This window comes from Pongo abelii, chromosome 14, assembly GCF_028885655.2.
Source record: "Pongo abelii isolate AG06213 chromosome 14, NHGRI_mPonAbe1-v2.0_pri, whole genome shotgun sequence".
Lineage (NCBI taxonomy): Eukaryota > Metazoa > Chordata > Mammalia > Primates > Hominidae > Pongo > Pongo abelii.
In genome coordinates, this window is record NC_071999.2 from 118,796,699 (window position 1) to 118,812,241 (window position 15,543).

Below are 15,543 nucleotides of genomic sequence, written 5' to 3' on the forward strand. Positions count from 1 at the left end.
TACTTCGTGGTAAGTGTCCTCAAGCTCCCCATCATATATCCAGCGGTACAGGAAGCTCAAAACAGGATGAGACACGAGGCTGAGGATGTGCTGCACCAGAGACCGCATGTACGGGTCTCCTGTTTTTGTGTAGGCGTGGACAGCTGAGGCCAGCTCACCTCCTTTCCTTCCTGGGAGAAATGGAGGAAAATACACAAAAACATCCACTTTTACACTCATAGTACACACCAGTCACTTCTCAGTAACCAAAGACGCCCAAGTAATTGAGATAAAGAGCATTTGTTTTCTTACAGTTAATACCATTTTGGACCTAGAAGCAGCAGTAACATGTCATGATTCAGAAACCAGGAGGTCCAGACTCCAACCCTGGCTTTACACAAGTGTGTGAGTCACTCTTCTCTTTAGGACTGCTGAGGAATTTTTCAGAAACAAACAGTAGCAAAAAATTGCTGGCTACACAATCTAAAGTTCACATGACTTTTCATGCATTTTCTACTTGAGACATTCTAAGTAAGATTCATGCTTCATGGTGCAATGGAGGGCACAAATATATATGAAAAGCAAAATTCTATGAATCAATACTTGCACTTTTTTTTTGGTATGATATGCTAGCCCCAACCCATTAACTGGTTTCATAACCCATTAACTGCCTACAACATACAGTGTGAGAAACACCGCTCTATGTAGAAAGAGGCCCCCCAGGCCTTGGCCAGAACTATTATGCAGTATGAAGGACTGGGAGTGGCAAAAATCTGGTCTGGAAATAGAAGCACATGAAGAGTTCTTATGTTATGCTAAGAATTCAAGATTTTATTATACTACTGGTAGATTTTAGGGAGAGGAGTGACAGGATCTGATTTTAAGAAGATGGCTCTGGTGTGTGTACACAAAGCGGGGGTGTGAGATTGAATATGGGTATCGGACAGCAGATCTTATAACAGTCCCTACAGCACCAAGGCCAAGCGCACAGGCTGAGCAGAGTGAAGAGAGTGAAGGACCCCACAGGCCCACTGGACACAGAAAGTGAGAGAGGAGTTTGGGGGATCCAGTTCCGGAGGAGCGCTGGGAACTGGAGAAAACGCTGGCATTTATTTACTGTGCTCCACTTCTCTCTTTTTTGAGGGAAGTACCAAGAGGTGAGAGAGGAAGGTGTGCAGACAGCAAGATGACCAATGGGGCCCTGCAGATTCTGGGGACCACCCCAGGCAGAGGATGGCAGTGAGAAGGGAACTCTTGTGTGGCAGATGGCCAGCTCGCCCATCTCATGTCGTCCTAACAACCCTAAAAGGTAACTGCTACTAGGATCTCAATGTTACAAACGAGGGAAAAGGCAAAGAGGTTCTTGGCCAAGGTAGCACCAACAATGAGAAAAAATGTCAGAAAGCAGCTAGCAATACAGAACCTAGAGCCAGAGAGGCCAAAGCAAGACATGCAAATATGGGAACATCTGACCGAGAGTCACCAACATGGTCCCTGACCGCAGAAGCACTAAAGGCAAAAAGCAAAATGCAAGGAAAGGCGACCAAGGGAGCAGCAAGCACCATGGGGAGCCATAACCGAGGACCACGCAAGAGAGAAATCTTTAAACACGAGACACCCTCCTCCTTCCCACCTCCATCTCAATGCCAGCCCGAGCTTCTACCGTATAAATACTGGGCCACACTGGCAAGTGGTTACGTCCCCTCTTGGTTCCTATCTTATCGATTCCTATTGAATCAACACGGCCATTAAGGATAAAAAAGGGCAGGACACAAAAGCAAGCCTGGATGGCACACCCTACAAACAAGTTCTGAAACAAAGCAAGTGCCGGACGCGCATGGGAAAGACGCGCATGGGACCTTGGCAGTGGTCCACTAGGGCCGCAAGGGTCTTCAGTCGTATTTTGGGATCATAGGTCCAAACCAGGAGGCGCCGAAGTGTTAAACTACTCTCAAGTCCCAAATTCACACCCTGGTCATCCTCTAGTTGTAGCTAAAAAACAATAAAGATAGAAATGTTTAAGTACAAATAACTACATAGATCACACATCTTAATCTATATCAAGTGAACATAAGAAAATGATTATACTCATAAAAATGAAGCCAAAATCCCCTTTAAAAAAATAGTATTTTTAAGCTACCTTTAACTGGTAGAACCCCGAAAATTGGCAATTAACTAGCTCTAGGCTACACTGAAACTTGATATTCAAACCTTACAAATAACATGAAAAATATTGCTGTATTTTAAAAGTAATGTATGAAGGAACTTAAAACATTCTATATAGCTTCAATTTTGTAACACTTTAAATCATAAAGAAATAAAAATAAAATATTTACCTGAGAATGTAAAACAGAGAGCAATCGATAGTATTCTCTGAGTTCCTGGTGCAAGGCGGCACAAAAGCTCTGTTTGGAGGAGAAATATAATTAAAACACGACACACTCATTACACATTGACTGATTCTAAGTGGAAAGGTATAATGCATTTAGATAAAGTTCAGGTGGGGTTCCACAAGATTTAAATTCAGGTTTTGTCAATAATCTTCTAATCATCTTAATCACCACAATATATATTTTAATAACATGAAAAAAGTGTTGTTCCTTAGTACAAAAAGCATGAACTTTGCAGAAGAGGAATGGAAAAAAAAATCTATGGTATAGTTTTCATGAAGTGTAGTGGCTTTAGAGAGTGATCCTTTAAGATTATATCACCTGTAGATCTAATTAAACTAAAGAGCTTTTGCACAGCAAAAGAAACTACTATCAGAGTCAACAGGCAACCTGCAGAATGGGAAAAAAATTTTTACAATCTACCCATCTGACAAAGGGCTAATATCCAGAATCTACAAAGAACTTAAACAAATTTACAAGAAAAAATCAAACAACCCCATCGAAAAGTGGGCAAAGGATATGAACAGACACTTCTCAATAGAAGACATTTATGCAGCCAACAGAAACATGAAAAAATGCTCATCATCACTGGCCATCAGAGAAATGCAAATCAAAACCACAATGAGATACCATCTCACACCAGTTAGAATGGCGATCATTAAAAAGTCAGGAAACAACAGGTGCTGGAGAGGATGTGGAGAAATAGGAACACTTTTACACTGTTGGTGGGACTGTAAACTAGTTCAACCATTGTGGAAGACAGTGTGGCGATTCCTCAAGGATCTAGAACTAGAAATACCATTTGACCCAGCCATCCCATTACTGGGTATATACCCAAAGGATTATAAATCATGCTGCTATAAAGACACATGCACGCATATGTTTACTGCGGCACTATTCACAATCACAAAGACTTGGAACCAACCCAAATGTCCATCAATGATAGACTGGATTAAGCAAATGTGGCACATATACACCATGGAATACTATGCAGCCATAAAAAAGGATGAGTTCACGTCCTTTGTAGGGACATGGATGAAGTCGGAAACCATCATTCTGAGCAAACTATCGCAAGGACAGAAAACAAAACACTGCATGTTCTCACTCACAGATGGGAATTGAACAATGAGAACACTTGGACACAGGGTGGGGAACTTGGACACCGGGGCCTGTTGTGGGGTGGGGGGAGCGGGGAGGGATAGCATTAGGAGATATACCTAATGTAAATGACGAGTTAAAGGGTGCAGCACACCAACACGGCACATGTATACATATGTAACAAACCTGCACGTTGTGCACATGTACCCTACAACTTAAGGTATAATAATTTAAAAAAAAATAATTAATTTAAAAAAGATTATATCCCCTGTAAATATTCAGGGTTAAAATGTAATTTTCTTTCATGCTCTTAATTAACAAAATTTTAAAATTGGCAGCTCAATGCCAATCCTCCTAATTTTTATTCTGTTTGCACTGCTTGTTCTTCTGACCCCTATTGGTAGTAAGAACTTTTCCACACATCTCCAATCTTAAATACTGAAAGGAGGCCGGGCGCAGTGGCTCACGCCTGTAATCCCAGCACTTTGGGAGGCCGAAGCGGGCGGATCACAAGGTCAGGAGATCGAGACCCATCCTGGCTAACACTGAAACCCCGTCTCTACTGAAAATACAAAAAATTAGCCGGGCGTGTTGGCGGGCGCCTGTGGTCCCAGCTACTCAGGAGGATGAGGCAGGAGAATGGCGTGAACCCAGGAGGCAGAGTTTGCAGTGAGCCAAGATCACACCACTGCATTCCAGCCTGGGCGACAGGGTTAGACTCCATCTCAAAAAAAATAAATAAATAAATAAAATACTGAAAGGAGTCAGGTCAAAACAACAGGAATCAGAAGCTAGAAGAGGCACCCTCATACACCTGCATCCAGCCCTGTGGCAAGAACCTTCAGGGATGAGCTGTGGGATGTAACTCCAGGATGCCTGGGAGCAGCTCTGCTGTTCAAGGAGCCTTCAGCAGAAGCAGCATGCAAGGGATAAACCTGTGTTCTTTCTCATTCAGTTTTATCCAGCAAAACTCCATCAAAAAAATTTTTTTAATTGTTTTTTAAACTTGTTTTCTTTAAGTAAATAGGTAGGTTGCATACCGTTCTGTGTATTTTTAAAATATATCAGCAGTCACCTATAGGTGTATTTTACTGCATTTACGTTTTGTGGACTAAGACAAATATGAACATTTTCAAGTTTGAAAATGAACATAAAACATACTAATTTTGTAGACACAAAAGGACACATCAAAAGTGAGGCGTGCAAGAAGAACCGTCCTGGAGTCTGGAATGAGACAGACCAGGGAGTAAAAATCTAGGGCTCCCGCTGGAGGTACCGCCACGCGTCAGCCCGACGGTATGAACCTCTCGGCTCATCTACATAGGGAGGAAGAATAAATGCGATCATGTAGGGCAAGCGCCTGGCACAGGGTGGACACAAAGGTGCTTACTAAACCATAGGTCAGTTTTCTTAGGTAATATTTACAGAGAAAATGACATGGAATCTGCTCAGGCACAGCATCACTCTTTACCAAAACTCCATCTCACCCCCAGGGCAGGAGGGCAGACACACAAACACATCAAAGCTTTTAAAAACCTTTTGAAATATGCGGCCAGGTGCAGTGGCTCACACCTGTAATCCCAGCACTTTGGGAGGCCGAGGCGGGCAGATCATGAGATCAGGAGATCGAGACCATCCTGGCTAACACAGTGAAACCCCGTCTCTATTAAAAATACAAAAAAATTAGCCGGGCGTGGTGGCGGGTGCCTGTAGTTCCAGCTACTTGGGAGGCTGAGGCAGGAGAATGGCGTGAACCCGGCAGGTGGAGCTTGTAGTGAGCTGAGATCGCACCACTGCACTCCAGCCTGGGTGACAGAGCGAGACGACTCCGTCTCAAAAAAAAAAAAAACAGAAACAAAACCTGCTGAAATAATCAAATCATTATCCATCGTGTAGAATCTAAGTATTTATATATAGGTGTATGTGAGTCAGCTTCGGAGAAGTCTACAACCAAAAGAATGGAAGTGCAGGCAGAGCGTGGCAGCGCCACACACACTCAAAGGGAAAAGGCCTGTGGTTAGCAGAGGCTGTTTCCACCTTGGTTCATTAAATGCACATGGAAGTTTCACACTTACAAAACAGTATCTTCATTCATATATGATTTTGCTCCATTTGGTATGCCTAGAGCCAGGACACCTCCAAGGCTAATTGGGGGCACTGGTAATACTGACACAGGACATAAATTATGCAAGGCATAAATTAGGGCACACGGTCACCCCACTGAGAGCACACGCTGGCTCCTCAAATAAGATAAATAAACCATCACTCCCTCAGCAACTGGATGGCGCAGAGCAATGACTTCAAACAGCAGGAAATGGAAGTGGAACAGAGACAGCTTTGGAACAGAGTGACACGTCACACCCTGGTCCATACCTGCCATCTACTAGTCAGGGCAACTTGGTCAAATCAATCAAACTTGCTGAGGTTCAATTTTCACATCTGCAAAATGGGGACAATTAATGCTTGCCCTGATCATTTTAGAAGGCTGCTATGATAATCAATAAGGAGAAAGAAGATAAAAGAAGAGGCTCTAAAGTCCAGTACTATAAACGCAGTCCCCAACCTTTTTGGCACCAGGGACTGGTTTTGTGGAAGACATTTTTTCCACGGACCAGGGTGGGATGGGGAGGCAGGGTGGTTTTGGGATAAAACTGTTCCCACCTCAGATAATCAGACATTAGATTCTCATAAGAAGCACGCAACCTAAATCCCTTGAATGCACGGTTCACAACAGGGATCACGCTCCTATGAAACTAATGCCGTCACTGATCTGACAGTAGGCAGAGCTCAGGCAGTCATGCCTGCTCGCCCTCCACTCACCTCCTGCTGTGCGGCCCAGTTCCTAACAGGCCACGAACCAGTACCGGTCCACAGCCCAGGAACTGGGGACCCCTGCTATAAAACATAATACGATACTACTATAGTGATGATCAATCCATCTCCTGGGATAAAATATCTACATAATGGTTTAGTTATCCTGTATTGATTTTGTGTGTGTGTTTTGCTTCATGTCTATCAAGTTGACTAGGACCCATCAGTGACACTTGCATAAGATGATGATATAAACCCAGACATGATAAAACACTCCCTTTGGGAAAAGGGACAGGGACTCTAAAATTACAGCTAGCTGCTGAGGGGACGGCCCATCAGTCCCACCTGCCTCGAGAAAGAGCCAGCTCACTCCTATCTGCCCTTGCAATGAGGGAGAGTGGTGGCTGGTCATCGAGCAATTCACTAGACTGGCAAACAGAACAGAAAACAGTGCTAGACTGGGAAGCAGCATCTTTATACGCATTCTCTCCCCACCTTCACAATCCTGGAGGTAATCACTACTCCACTCTATGCAGGAAGAAACTTGTGGCCAACAGAAGATAACCTGTGCAAGATGACGTGACCATTAAAGGAGAAGCCCAAACCGGAACCCTGGGCTGCCTCGCTTCAAAGCTCAAAGTGTGACGCCTACTCAGTAGCCACGCTACCACAGCACGCTCCTACCCACTAGCCACGCTCCTCCCCACCAGCCACGCTCCTCCCCACCAGCCACACTCCCCCCACCAGCTACGCTCCTCCCCACCCGCCACACTCTTCCCCATCAGCCATGCTCCTACTCACCGGCCACACTGCCACACCACAGGCCTACTCACCAGCCATGTTCTTACCCACCAGCCACGCTCCTCCCCACCAGCCACGCTCTTCCCCATCAGCCATGCTCCTACTCACCGGCCACACTGCCGCACCACAGGCCTACTCACCAGCCATGTTCTTACCCACCAGCCACGCTCCTCCCCACCAGCCACGCTCTTCCCCATCAGCCATGCTCCTCCCCACCAGCCACGCTCTTCCCCATCAGCCATGCTCCTACTCACCGGCCACACTGCCACACCACAGGCCTACTCACCAGCCACGTTCTTACCCAACAGCCACACTTCTACACACCAGCCACGTTCCTCCCCACCAGCCAAGCTTCCACCCACCAGCCATGCTTCTCCCCACCAGCCATGCTCTTCCCCATCAGTCATGCTCCTACTCACCAGCCACATTGCCACATCACAGGCCTACTCACCAGCCACGTTCTTACCCACCAGCCACGCTCTTACCCACCAGCGACGGTCCCACCCACCAGCCATGCTCCTCCCCACCAGCCATGCTCTTCCCCATCGGCCATGCTCCTACTCACCAGCCATGCTCTTCCCCATCAGTCATGCTCCTACTCACCAGCCACACGGCCACATCACAGGCCTACTCACCAGCCACGTTCTTACCCACCAGCCACGCTCTTACCCACCAGCCACGCTCCTACACACCAGCCACGCTCCTCCCCACCAGCCAAGCTTCCACCCACCAGCCATGCTTCTCCACACCAGTCACGCACTTCCCCAACAGCCACGCTCCTCCCCACCAGCCATGCTCCTCACGACCAGCCATGCTCCTCCCCACCAGCCACGCTCCTATGCACCAGCCAGGCTCCCACCTACCGCCCATGCTCCTACTCACCAGACACGTTCTTAACCACCAGCCACGCTCTTACCCAACAGCCACGCTCCTCCCCACCAGCCATGATCCTCCCCACCAGTCACGCTCCTCCCCACCAGTCACGCTCCTACACACCAGCAAGGTTCCCACCTACCGCCCATGCTCCTCCTCACCAGCCACACTGCCACACTACCACACTACTCGCCTACTCACCAGCCACACATTCTTACTCACCACCCACACTCCTACTCACTACCACATTCCCAACCACTGGCCATGCTCCTACTCACCAGCCACATTCTTACCCACCAGCCATGCTCCTCCCCACCAGCCACACTGCCACACCACACACCTAATCACCAGCCATGTTCTTACCCACTAGCCACACTGCCACACCAAGTGCCTACTCACCAGCCACATTCTTACCCACCAGCCACACTGCAGCACCACACTTCTCCCCACCAGCCACACTCTTCTCCATCGGCCACGCTCCTACCCACCAGCCACACTGCCATAAGTCCTATGCTACGCTGGGCTTATAGTACACAGTTGTTTTGTGATTCAATAATTTTTGGAGATTTCATTGGTAGTAATTACTGCCCAATAATCAACCTATGGACAAGACCACATGCTGCTTAGCCACAAAGAAGGGCTGGACAGTGGAGATGCCACGGCTCCTATCAGCTGCCCCGTCAGGCTCCAGCAGGAGGAGAAGCAGCAGCAGCTCCCTCCCAACCATGCGCTGTGCCATCGGCAGTGCCCATCCAGGGCTGTCCAGACAGCCATAGCCAGGATTCCCATCTCCAGCTTCGGCAGTGTTCCCAAATCCTGCCTCACCGTGCTGCCTGGGGAATCACGCAGCTGGGAGTGTCCCCTGTTGGCTGGCCCCGTCCCAGCAGGGCCCCTCCTCCACCTTCCGGAGGAGGCAGCAGCAGCTGGGCAGGGCCCCCTTTGAGCATTTGGAATCGGGCAATGCCAGCTCCCCATGGCCAGCTCTGTCTCACCATTTTCTCTGTATTTTACAGTCCTCCAGCAGTTCCTGAGCCAACCTGCTGTATTCAATGTCCTCATCAGCACCTACTGTGGTTTCTACTGCCTTGAGCGGACCCTGACAGTTGACTCTCAAAGCTGCTTTACTTGGAAAGAGCCTTAGGAGGAGCTATTTCACAGTAAGATTTCAACTAGAGTAAGCGTTTCCCAAAGTGCGCAGCATCCCAGCATCCTAGGAACCATGAACGCACCTGCCCGACGAGTCCGAATGAGCGGTCCAGGCTCCTCTGGTCCGTGTATCTTCTGATTTTATTATGCAACCATCCCAACTCAGAGAGCCTGACTGCTGTGTCTCTCAAAGACCTACTTAGATTTGCCTAAAAAAGTAAATATATCAAATGTTAAACACTAAAAATCAATACTAGAGTTTTAATTAGTATTTTTCTCAAGCACTTATACTTTTAATATTATAATCCTTAGGCTTCAAGACATAAAAGTTAAAACTAAGATCCCATCACTAAAGGGAAGGAAAGCACATTAAGTGACAGTGTGATGGAAAGCACCTCAAAGGGCATGGTGAGCTCACTTCACACCACCCTGCAGTTGGCCTGTGGTGTGGCAGAGAAGGTCTGTGATCTCGGTCACGCTGTGAAAGGGCTAAGAGCCACAGGGTGACCCACACCACAAGGTAAAGGCAGGTTATGGAAAAAGGAAACAGAAGTGGGTGAAGACCCCTGACCTGGAATCCTGCATCAATGCCAAAGGTGCCAAGGGAGCTCTGTCCCCTGGGTGCCTCAGCCACCACATAGCAGGATGCAGAAATCGGCTATGGGGCAGCCCCATCAGTAGACGCGAGGAAAGGAGGCACGCATTAATCACAAGGGTCCCCATAACAAAACTGAATGAGCCACAATGGACAGAAATAGAAACCAGGATTCCACAGTGCAATTTCACCTCACGCCCGATTTGCAAAACCCCAGTACCACCTTATCAATCAACAGCCACTATCTGGACTTCATGACATGTTTTTTCTTTCTGAATATTTTAACTTAGATTTTATGTTACCATACCTTTCCTTCTACTTTGTAACAATTTTCAGTGTTGTTCATTTTGATGTTTTTGCCATCTATGCCCTGAAAGACGTACAAAATGTCCCTTACCAGAGCTGCTTCTGTAATTTCCATAGTACCTGAAAAATCATTTTTTAAAGAGAGTAATTACTAGACAATACATTTTAAGAGACAATAGATATTATGGTACAATTAGCTTCAGATTAGATATTTGCCACCCCAATGAAATTTACTAACTCAATAAATAAGCTCAAGATGAAAAAGAGAGTATGAAGTTAGAAAGAAACAAGGCGAGTCTCAGTCTAGAGGTTGGCCTGCTGTGCCATGAACACACAGCTGTCAAACACGACATGAGTCTGCAGCTGTGGACAGAGGCTGGACACGGGAGCCACAAACAGGGACAGGCAGAGTGGGGCAGATGGTGGAGACTACTAGGGGGTGCTAATACTGTGCTACGATGTCCTCCAGCTCTCAGATGCTCCTCACCTTTGCATTCTATGCAAGGACAGGTACAGGTAACATCCAGAGCCATTTCAGAATCAGCAGATTATGAGCCAACAGGGAAGCCCAATCCTCTGTTTTCAGGACACTCATGTTTCAAATGCTGCTAACTGTAGTGTTCTCAAGAAAGAAACTCAAGCTTCCTTTTGGAATCTAGCAGGGCTTTAAAACCCTCCATGAGGTATTCATCTCACCATTGAGTAATTCCTCAATGACGCTCTTCAACGTGCCAGGCACTGTGCTAAGCACTAGCACCATAAATGAAAAGACATAGCCCCTCTGTGGACTTAAGACTTTGCTGGAAGAAGGTGACTTTTAAAAGGGGGCCCAACCCAGCCTTAAAGACTTTCCCAGGGAGAACGGCAGGATGAAAACAGACAGGCAGAATGTGATGAGGAACAGCAAAGAGGAGAGATGTGGACGGAGGAGGCCACATGGACAAGCAGCCAAAAAGCAGACTGCTGGGAGGAAAAAGCCCAGGTGGCCTGGGGTAAAAAGCCAAACTCCCCAAGGCGCCGCAGACCACCAGGGACTCTGGACTTCATCATAAAAACAAGAAGAAACCACTAAAAGGTTTGAGGTGGGGCTCGTGGGCCGTACTTTAAAATAAGGAAAGGCCGAATTCCAAATGTTCACAGAAAAGCTGTATAAACATAGATCCTTACTCACCACCCGTATCCCCTTCTCTCCTGGACCTCGTCATGTTGCGAGACACAGCATTGGGGACACCTTTTGAGGTAGTGGCTTGTGAAGAAGGCTGATTTGCAGTTAAAGTCCATGCGAGTCGTGACCCCAACTGCTGTCGAAGGCAATCTCCTACTCCCGGGGCTTGATTAGACTGTCTAAAAAAAGAAACATGTATTATCTTCTAATAGGCTATTCACTGAAGAGACAAAAGTGTCCCTAGAAACTTCTCTTGTATTACTATCATGAATTACATAAGTTTATAAATCTGGTATAGCTGACACCACGACTTTATCCTAACCGAATATATCAATAACAGACAGTCCCAAGTCCCTTGAACTTGGCCAAGCCTCCTTGCGACCCTTGGCCTAGCGTTTGGACCCAACTCAGAAATCGAAAAATCATCTTACTGCTACCTTACAATATATATTTCTTACCATTAATATCAAAATCTATTTGGCTTTTCTTTATAAACATATAACATACCTTACCCACCCCATAACCACTTTGAAATTCTCTACTTATTTTAACTTCAAAATCAACAACTCTCGTTCACTCCCCATGTACTGAGCAGCGGAATCGAGTCACTGTGACACTGCCCCAGGCGCCTGGCCTCACCTGTCTTCAGCCTTCAGTGTGCTCACTATGAAAAGAAACTACAATTTTCAATTAACTGCTAACGTATACAAACGTATAAAATCTAAGGCAAATGCATATTCAAGGTCAAGATGGCTTGTCAGCAATTTTGAGACTATGTCAAAGTTTTTTGAAAACTGTAAGAACCTCATAGCTGATTTCTAATAGCATCAGTTTTGACAGCTGCAACAAAAATATCACTTCGTGGGACTACAAAACACAAAAATGAGAACCTCAGCTGCACTACAGTTTCCAGGTGCCAGAGCTTGGATTTAGTACTGGTGCAATATTGGGGTGGTTTATCCATAATCCACTCATGAAGTAAGGAGAACAGGAAAGAACTAAAACAGTTCTTATTTTATTCCATTTTCATCAGGAAAGAAGTCAACAACATTCACTAAAACTATGTCTTTGGGCATAGTTCTAAATTTAAGAAGATGATTCTAAAAGACTTTCAGTTCAAAGTTCTCTACACAGATTTTTAATAGGATAATAATTAATTCAAATTCTGAGGTATAAATGAGAATGTCAATTGATTCTTTTAGCTGGAATTTAAATTCTAGATTAAATGTGTCAAGTTCTGTTTTTAAATGCTTTGTGTTTTCTTTATAGAACACTAGACCCCATTGGTAATCCATATGTATAGAACACACATTCTGTTTTCGAGTATCTTGAACATAATTGTATAAAACACAAAATGATTTATAATTCTATTACACTCACATGGAAAACACCATTTATCTGATGCTAAATCCTTGGTCACTGTTTTTCTGGAAAAATATCTACTTTATGATAATCCACTTTAATGCGATTTCCAGCAACCAACTGTGGCAAAAAGCAAAGCCACCTGTTTATCTACATATAGGAAGAATGTGTAATTAAAAACAAAGTTCCATCCATGAATGACAATGGCGCCTGTTTGATTCTCAGCTGTAAATCCTGTATTTCTTGAAAACATGCTTTGACTACATACATAACACCTTCGTTGTGCATTCCTGCATTTCATTATCTTAATTCATATGCACTAAAATGTCACAATCCTTAAAGACCCCAGCACTCGTGGAAAGTTCAACCTTATTTTATTTTACTTAACAATTTACTAAAGAATCCAATGAGGAGAAAAACATACATCAATGAAGAGGCCACTATTCCCTAAGGAAAAATCTGAGCACACAGTCAGAAAGCCTCCAGATGAAGGGCTTTGCACAGGCTACTTCAAGCTCCTTCGTGATGGGCACTTCAGTGACAGGTGAGAGCTGGCCAGAACTTTACAGCCAGCTCTGTGGATTACAAAGTGGAAAGAACTCCTGCTGTAGCACAGCTCTGAAGAGTAACACTCAGAGATGGAGTGCATCGGACACAGTGCCCAGAACACTGTCTGGCACGTATGAAGCCCCACTGATACTGTGGGCGAACACCAATGTCTGGTTAACAGCCTGCAGGCGTCTCTGTTTCTAACACATAGAGAATCTGTACACATCGGTGTGGCCTTACCCTGGGAGGAGAGATTGTGGTGCAGGCGCGGGGCCACTGAGGGCACACAGGCCGATGCTGCTGATGCCACTGCTGCCCACGCTGCCAGAGCTCTGGGCTGACTGGGCACTCCGATCCTGGTAGCTCAGGGGAAGGGTCTGAGGCCTGGCATAGTAGTAAGGGGTTGAGTGGGCATCTCTTGGTAAGGCCTGAGCAAATAACGTAGCATAGCTAGAAACCTGAAAAGAGAAACACACTAAGAACAGAGACAGGAAATTACAGAACAGTCTTCCCAAACCGAAAAAGGTCATTTATATTCAGATTTTCCTTCTATTTCTGTAACTGGATTTGGATTCCATACTTTATTAAACAATAAATAGATGTTATGCTTTTGAAATATGCCTAAACTGATAAAGTTTTAGAAAATTTTCTGAACTCCAACAACTACTACATTATCTGATAACTAAACACTCATTCTGATCCAAGCAAACTGAAACTTAAATAATTTTTTAAAGTTAGGCATTATTAAAGAATGATTGCCCTCTATATATTCATATCTTTATGGTTTACATGTATATTAATATATAATGATTGCTGAGATGAAGCCTTTAGCAATAGACAGAACTCTTTCACCCACACGCTTCAACCTCTTTGCACTCCCACGTCTCTGGTAGGTACTTTATTATACCAGCCTCTGGGGCACAGAGCACTGGAATCACTCTGACATACTGCAGGGGACAGACACTGAGCCCAGTGATGACAGGGTTTCACTGGCACAAAAGTAAAGAATGCTCATAACTGAGAGCATGAAAAACTCCTAAAGGGTCTTCTAGTTCATAAAGAATTACCTATCAGTGCTGATATTAGTAACTTCACAAAGTAAACATTTTGAAAACTAACCATTTATTCTCTATTTAATCACCCATTGTTATGTCTGAATAACAAAATTCTGAAAAACATTATCAGGAAACTGCACACTGACTAAAAATGTCCTTAAAAAGAAAAAGGAAAAGAAATCTCCTGACCTTCCATGACCAGACAAGCTTGTTGCTTTCCTAGCATTATTTTCTTAGCTGCAGAAGTCGTTTCCTATCAAAGTCGGCCAGGGTGTCCCAACAGACATGAAGCTGCAAAGGCAAAGCCACTTACCTTGCTTGGCTGCCTGCGTGGGTCCTCACTGAGGCTCAGCAAGAGGTAGAGTATTGACCATTTATTTTTCAAAACTCCCTGTTTGGAAAAAAGTTAATATTAAAAGAACAATTTTATACTACTCTCCAGCCTTATTTTCCTCTTTCCTGAACTATATTTCCAAACTAGAAATGCATTTTAAAATTCACATAGTAACATCAAATCTAACAGTTCATAAGTATTTTCAACAGTGCCACCCATCCGAAGGCGGAAGCAAATGTCCTCATGCAACCAACAACCTTGGGTCTTTCCTTCCCTTATTAACTAGCTCTAAAGTCCCCAACATGAAAAGTTTTTTAAGTTACCCTATTCCTGAATAACAGTATCATCTCCCCTGAAATAATTCTTATAATGTCCCCAAAACCATAATTATGAGACAAAGCCATCATAAAAATATGTGAATTATTTTTTCCTTTATCAACATCCCATTTAAGCCACAAGCACAAGTTAGTCTCAGCATCATGTGTACCTAAAGTCAAGATGTAGGTCTGGGCCGGGAACAGCGGCTCACGCCTGTAATCCCAGCACTTTGGGAGGCCAAAGCAGGTGGACCACTTGAGGTTAGGAGTTCGAGACCAGCCTGGCCAACATGGCGAAACCCCATCTCTACTAAAAACACAAAACTAGCCAGGTGTGGTATCACGCACCTGCAGTCCCAGCTACTCGGGAGGCTGAGACATGAGAATCGCTTGAACCTGGGAAGCAGAGGTTGCGGTGAGCTGAGATCACACCACTGCAATCCAGCTGGGAGACAGAGCAAGACTCCGTCTCAAAAAAAAAAAAAAAAGTGGGTCTGAAGCACTTAGCTATCAAGATAACCAACCCACAGGTTTCTATGCAAGGGTTATCACATAGATTTCATTAATTTCCAATTGTGTATCACACCAGTCTGATTCACAAACATAACAGCAGCCAAACCTCAGTATACTCTATTCAGACAGCCTTACCTTTTGCATGCACATGTAAGTACCTTTATTTACACAACAAATTATGGGATGATTGCTTATATTATGTAAACTCTCCATTATATAAAACATTCTCTGAAAGTTTCTTTTAAAAGT

The 15,543-nt window shown here is 44.9% G+C and overlaps 1 protein-coding gene across 2 annotated transcripts in view; it reads right to left on the reverse strand.

Annotated features, from left to right (window-relative positions):
* The window catches only part of TUBGCP3 (tubulin gamma complex component 3), a 106,724-nt gene that overhangs the window by 60,767 nt on the left and 30,414 nt on the right, over positions 1-15,543 (reverse strand). The window contains 8 exon segments of one of the 2 annotated variants that reach the window (NM_001374155.1): positions 4-170; positions 1,839-1,971; positions 2,316-2,384; positions 9,182-9,307; positions 10,001-10,119; positions 11,171-11,343; positions 13,316-13,533; positions 14,444-14,521. In NM_001374155.1, the coding sequence (NP_001361084.1) occupies positions 4-170; positions 1,839-1,971; positions 2,316-2,384; positions 9,182-9,307; positions 10,001-10,119; positions 11,171-11,343; positions 13,316-13,533; positions 14,444-14,521 (1,083 nt within the window). 2 annotated transcript variants of the gene reach the window in all.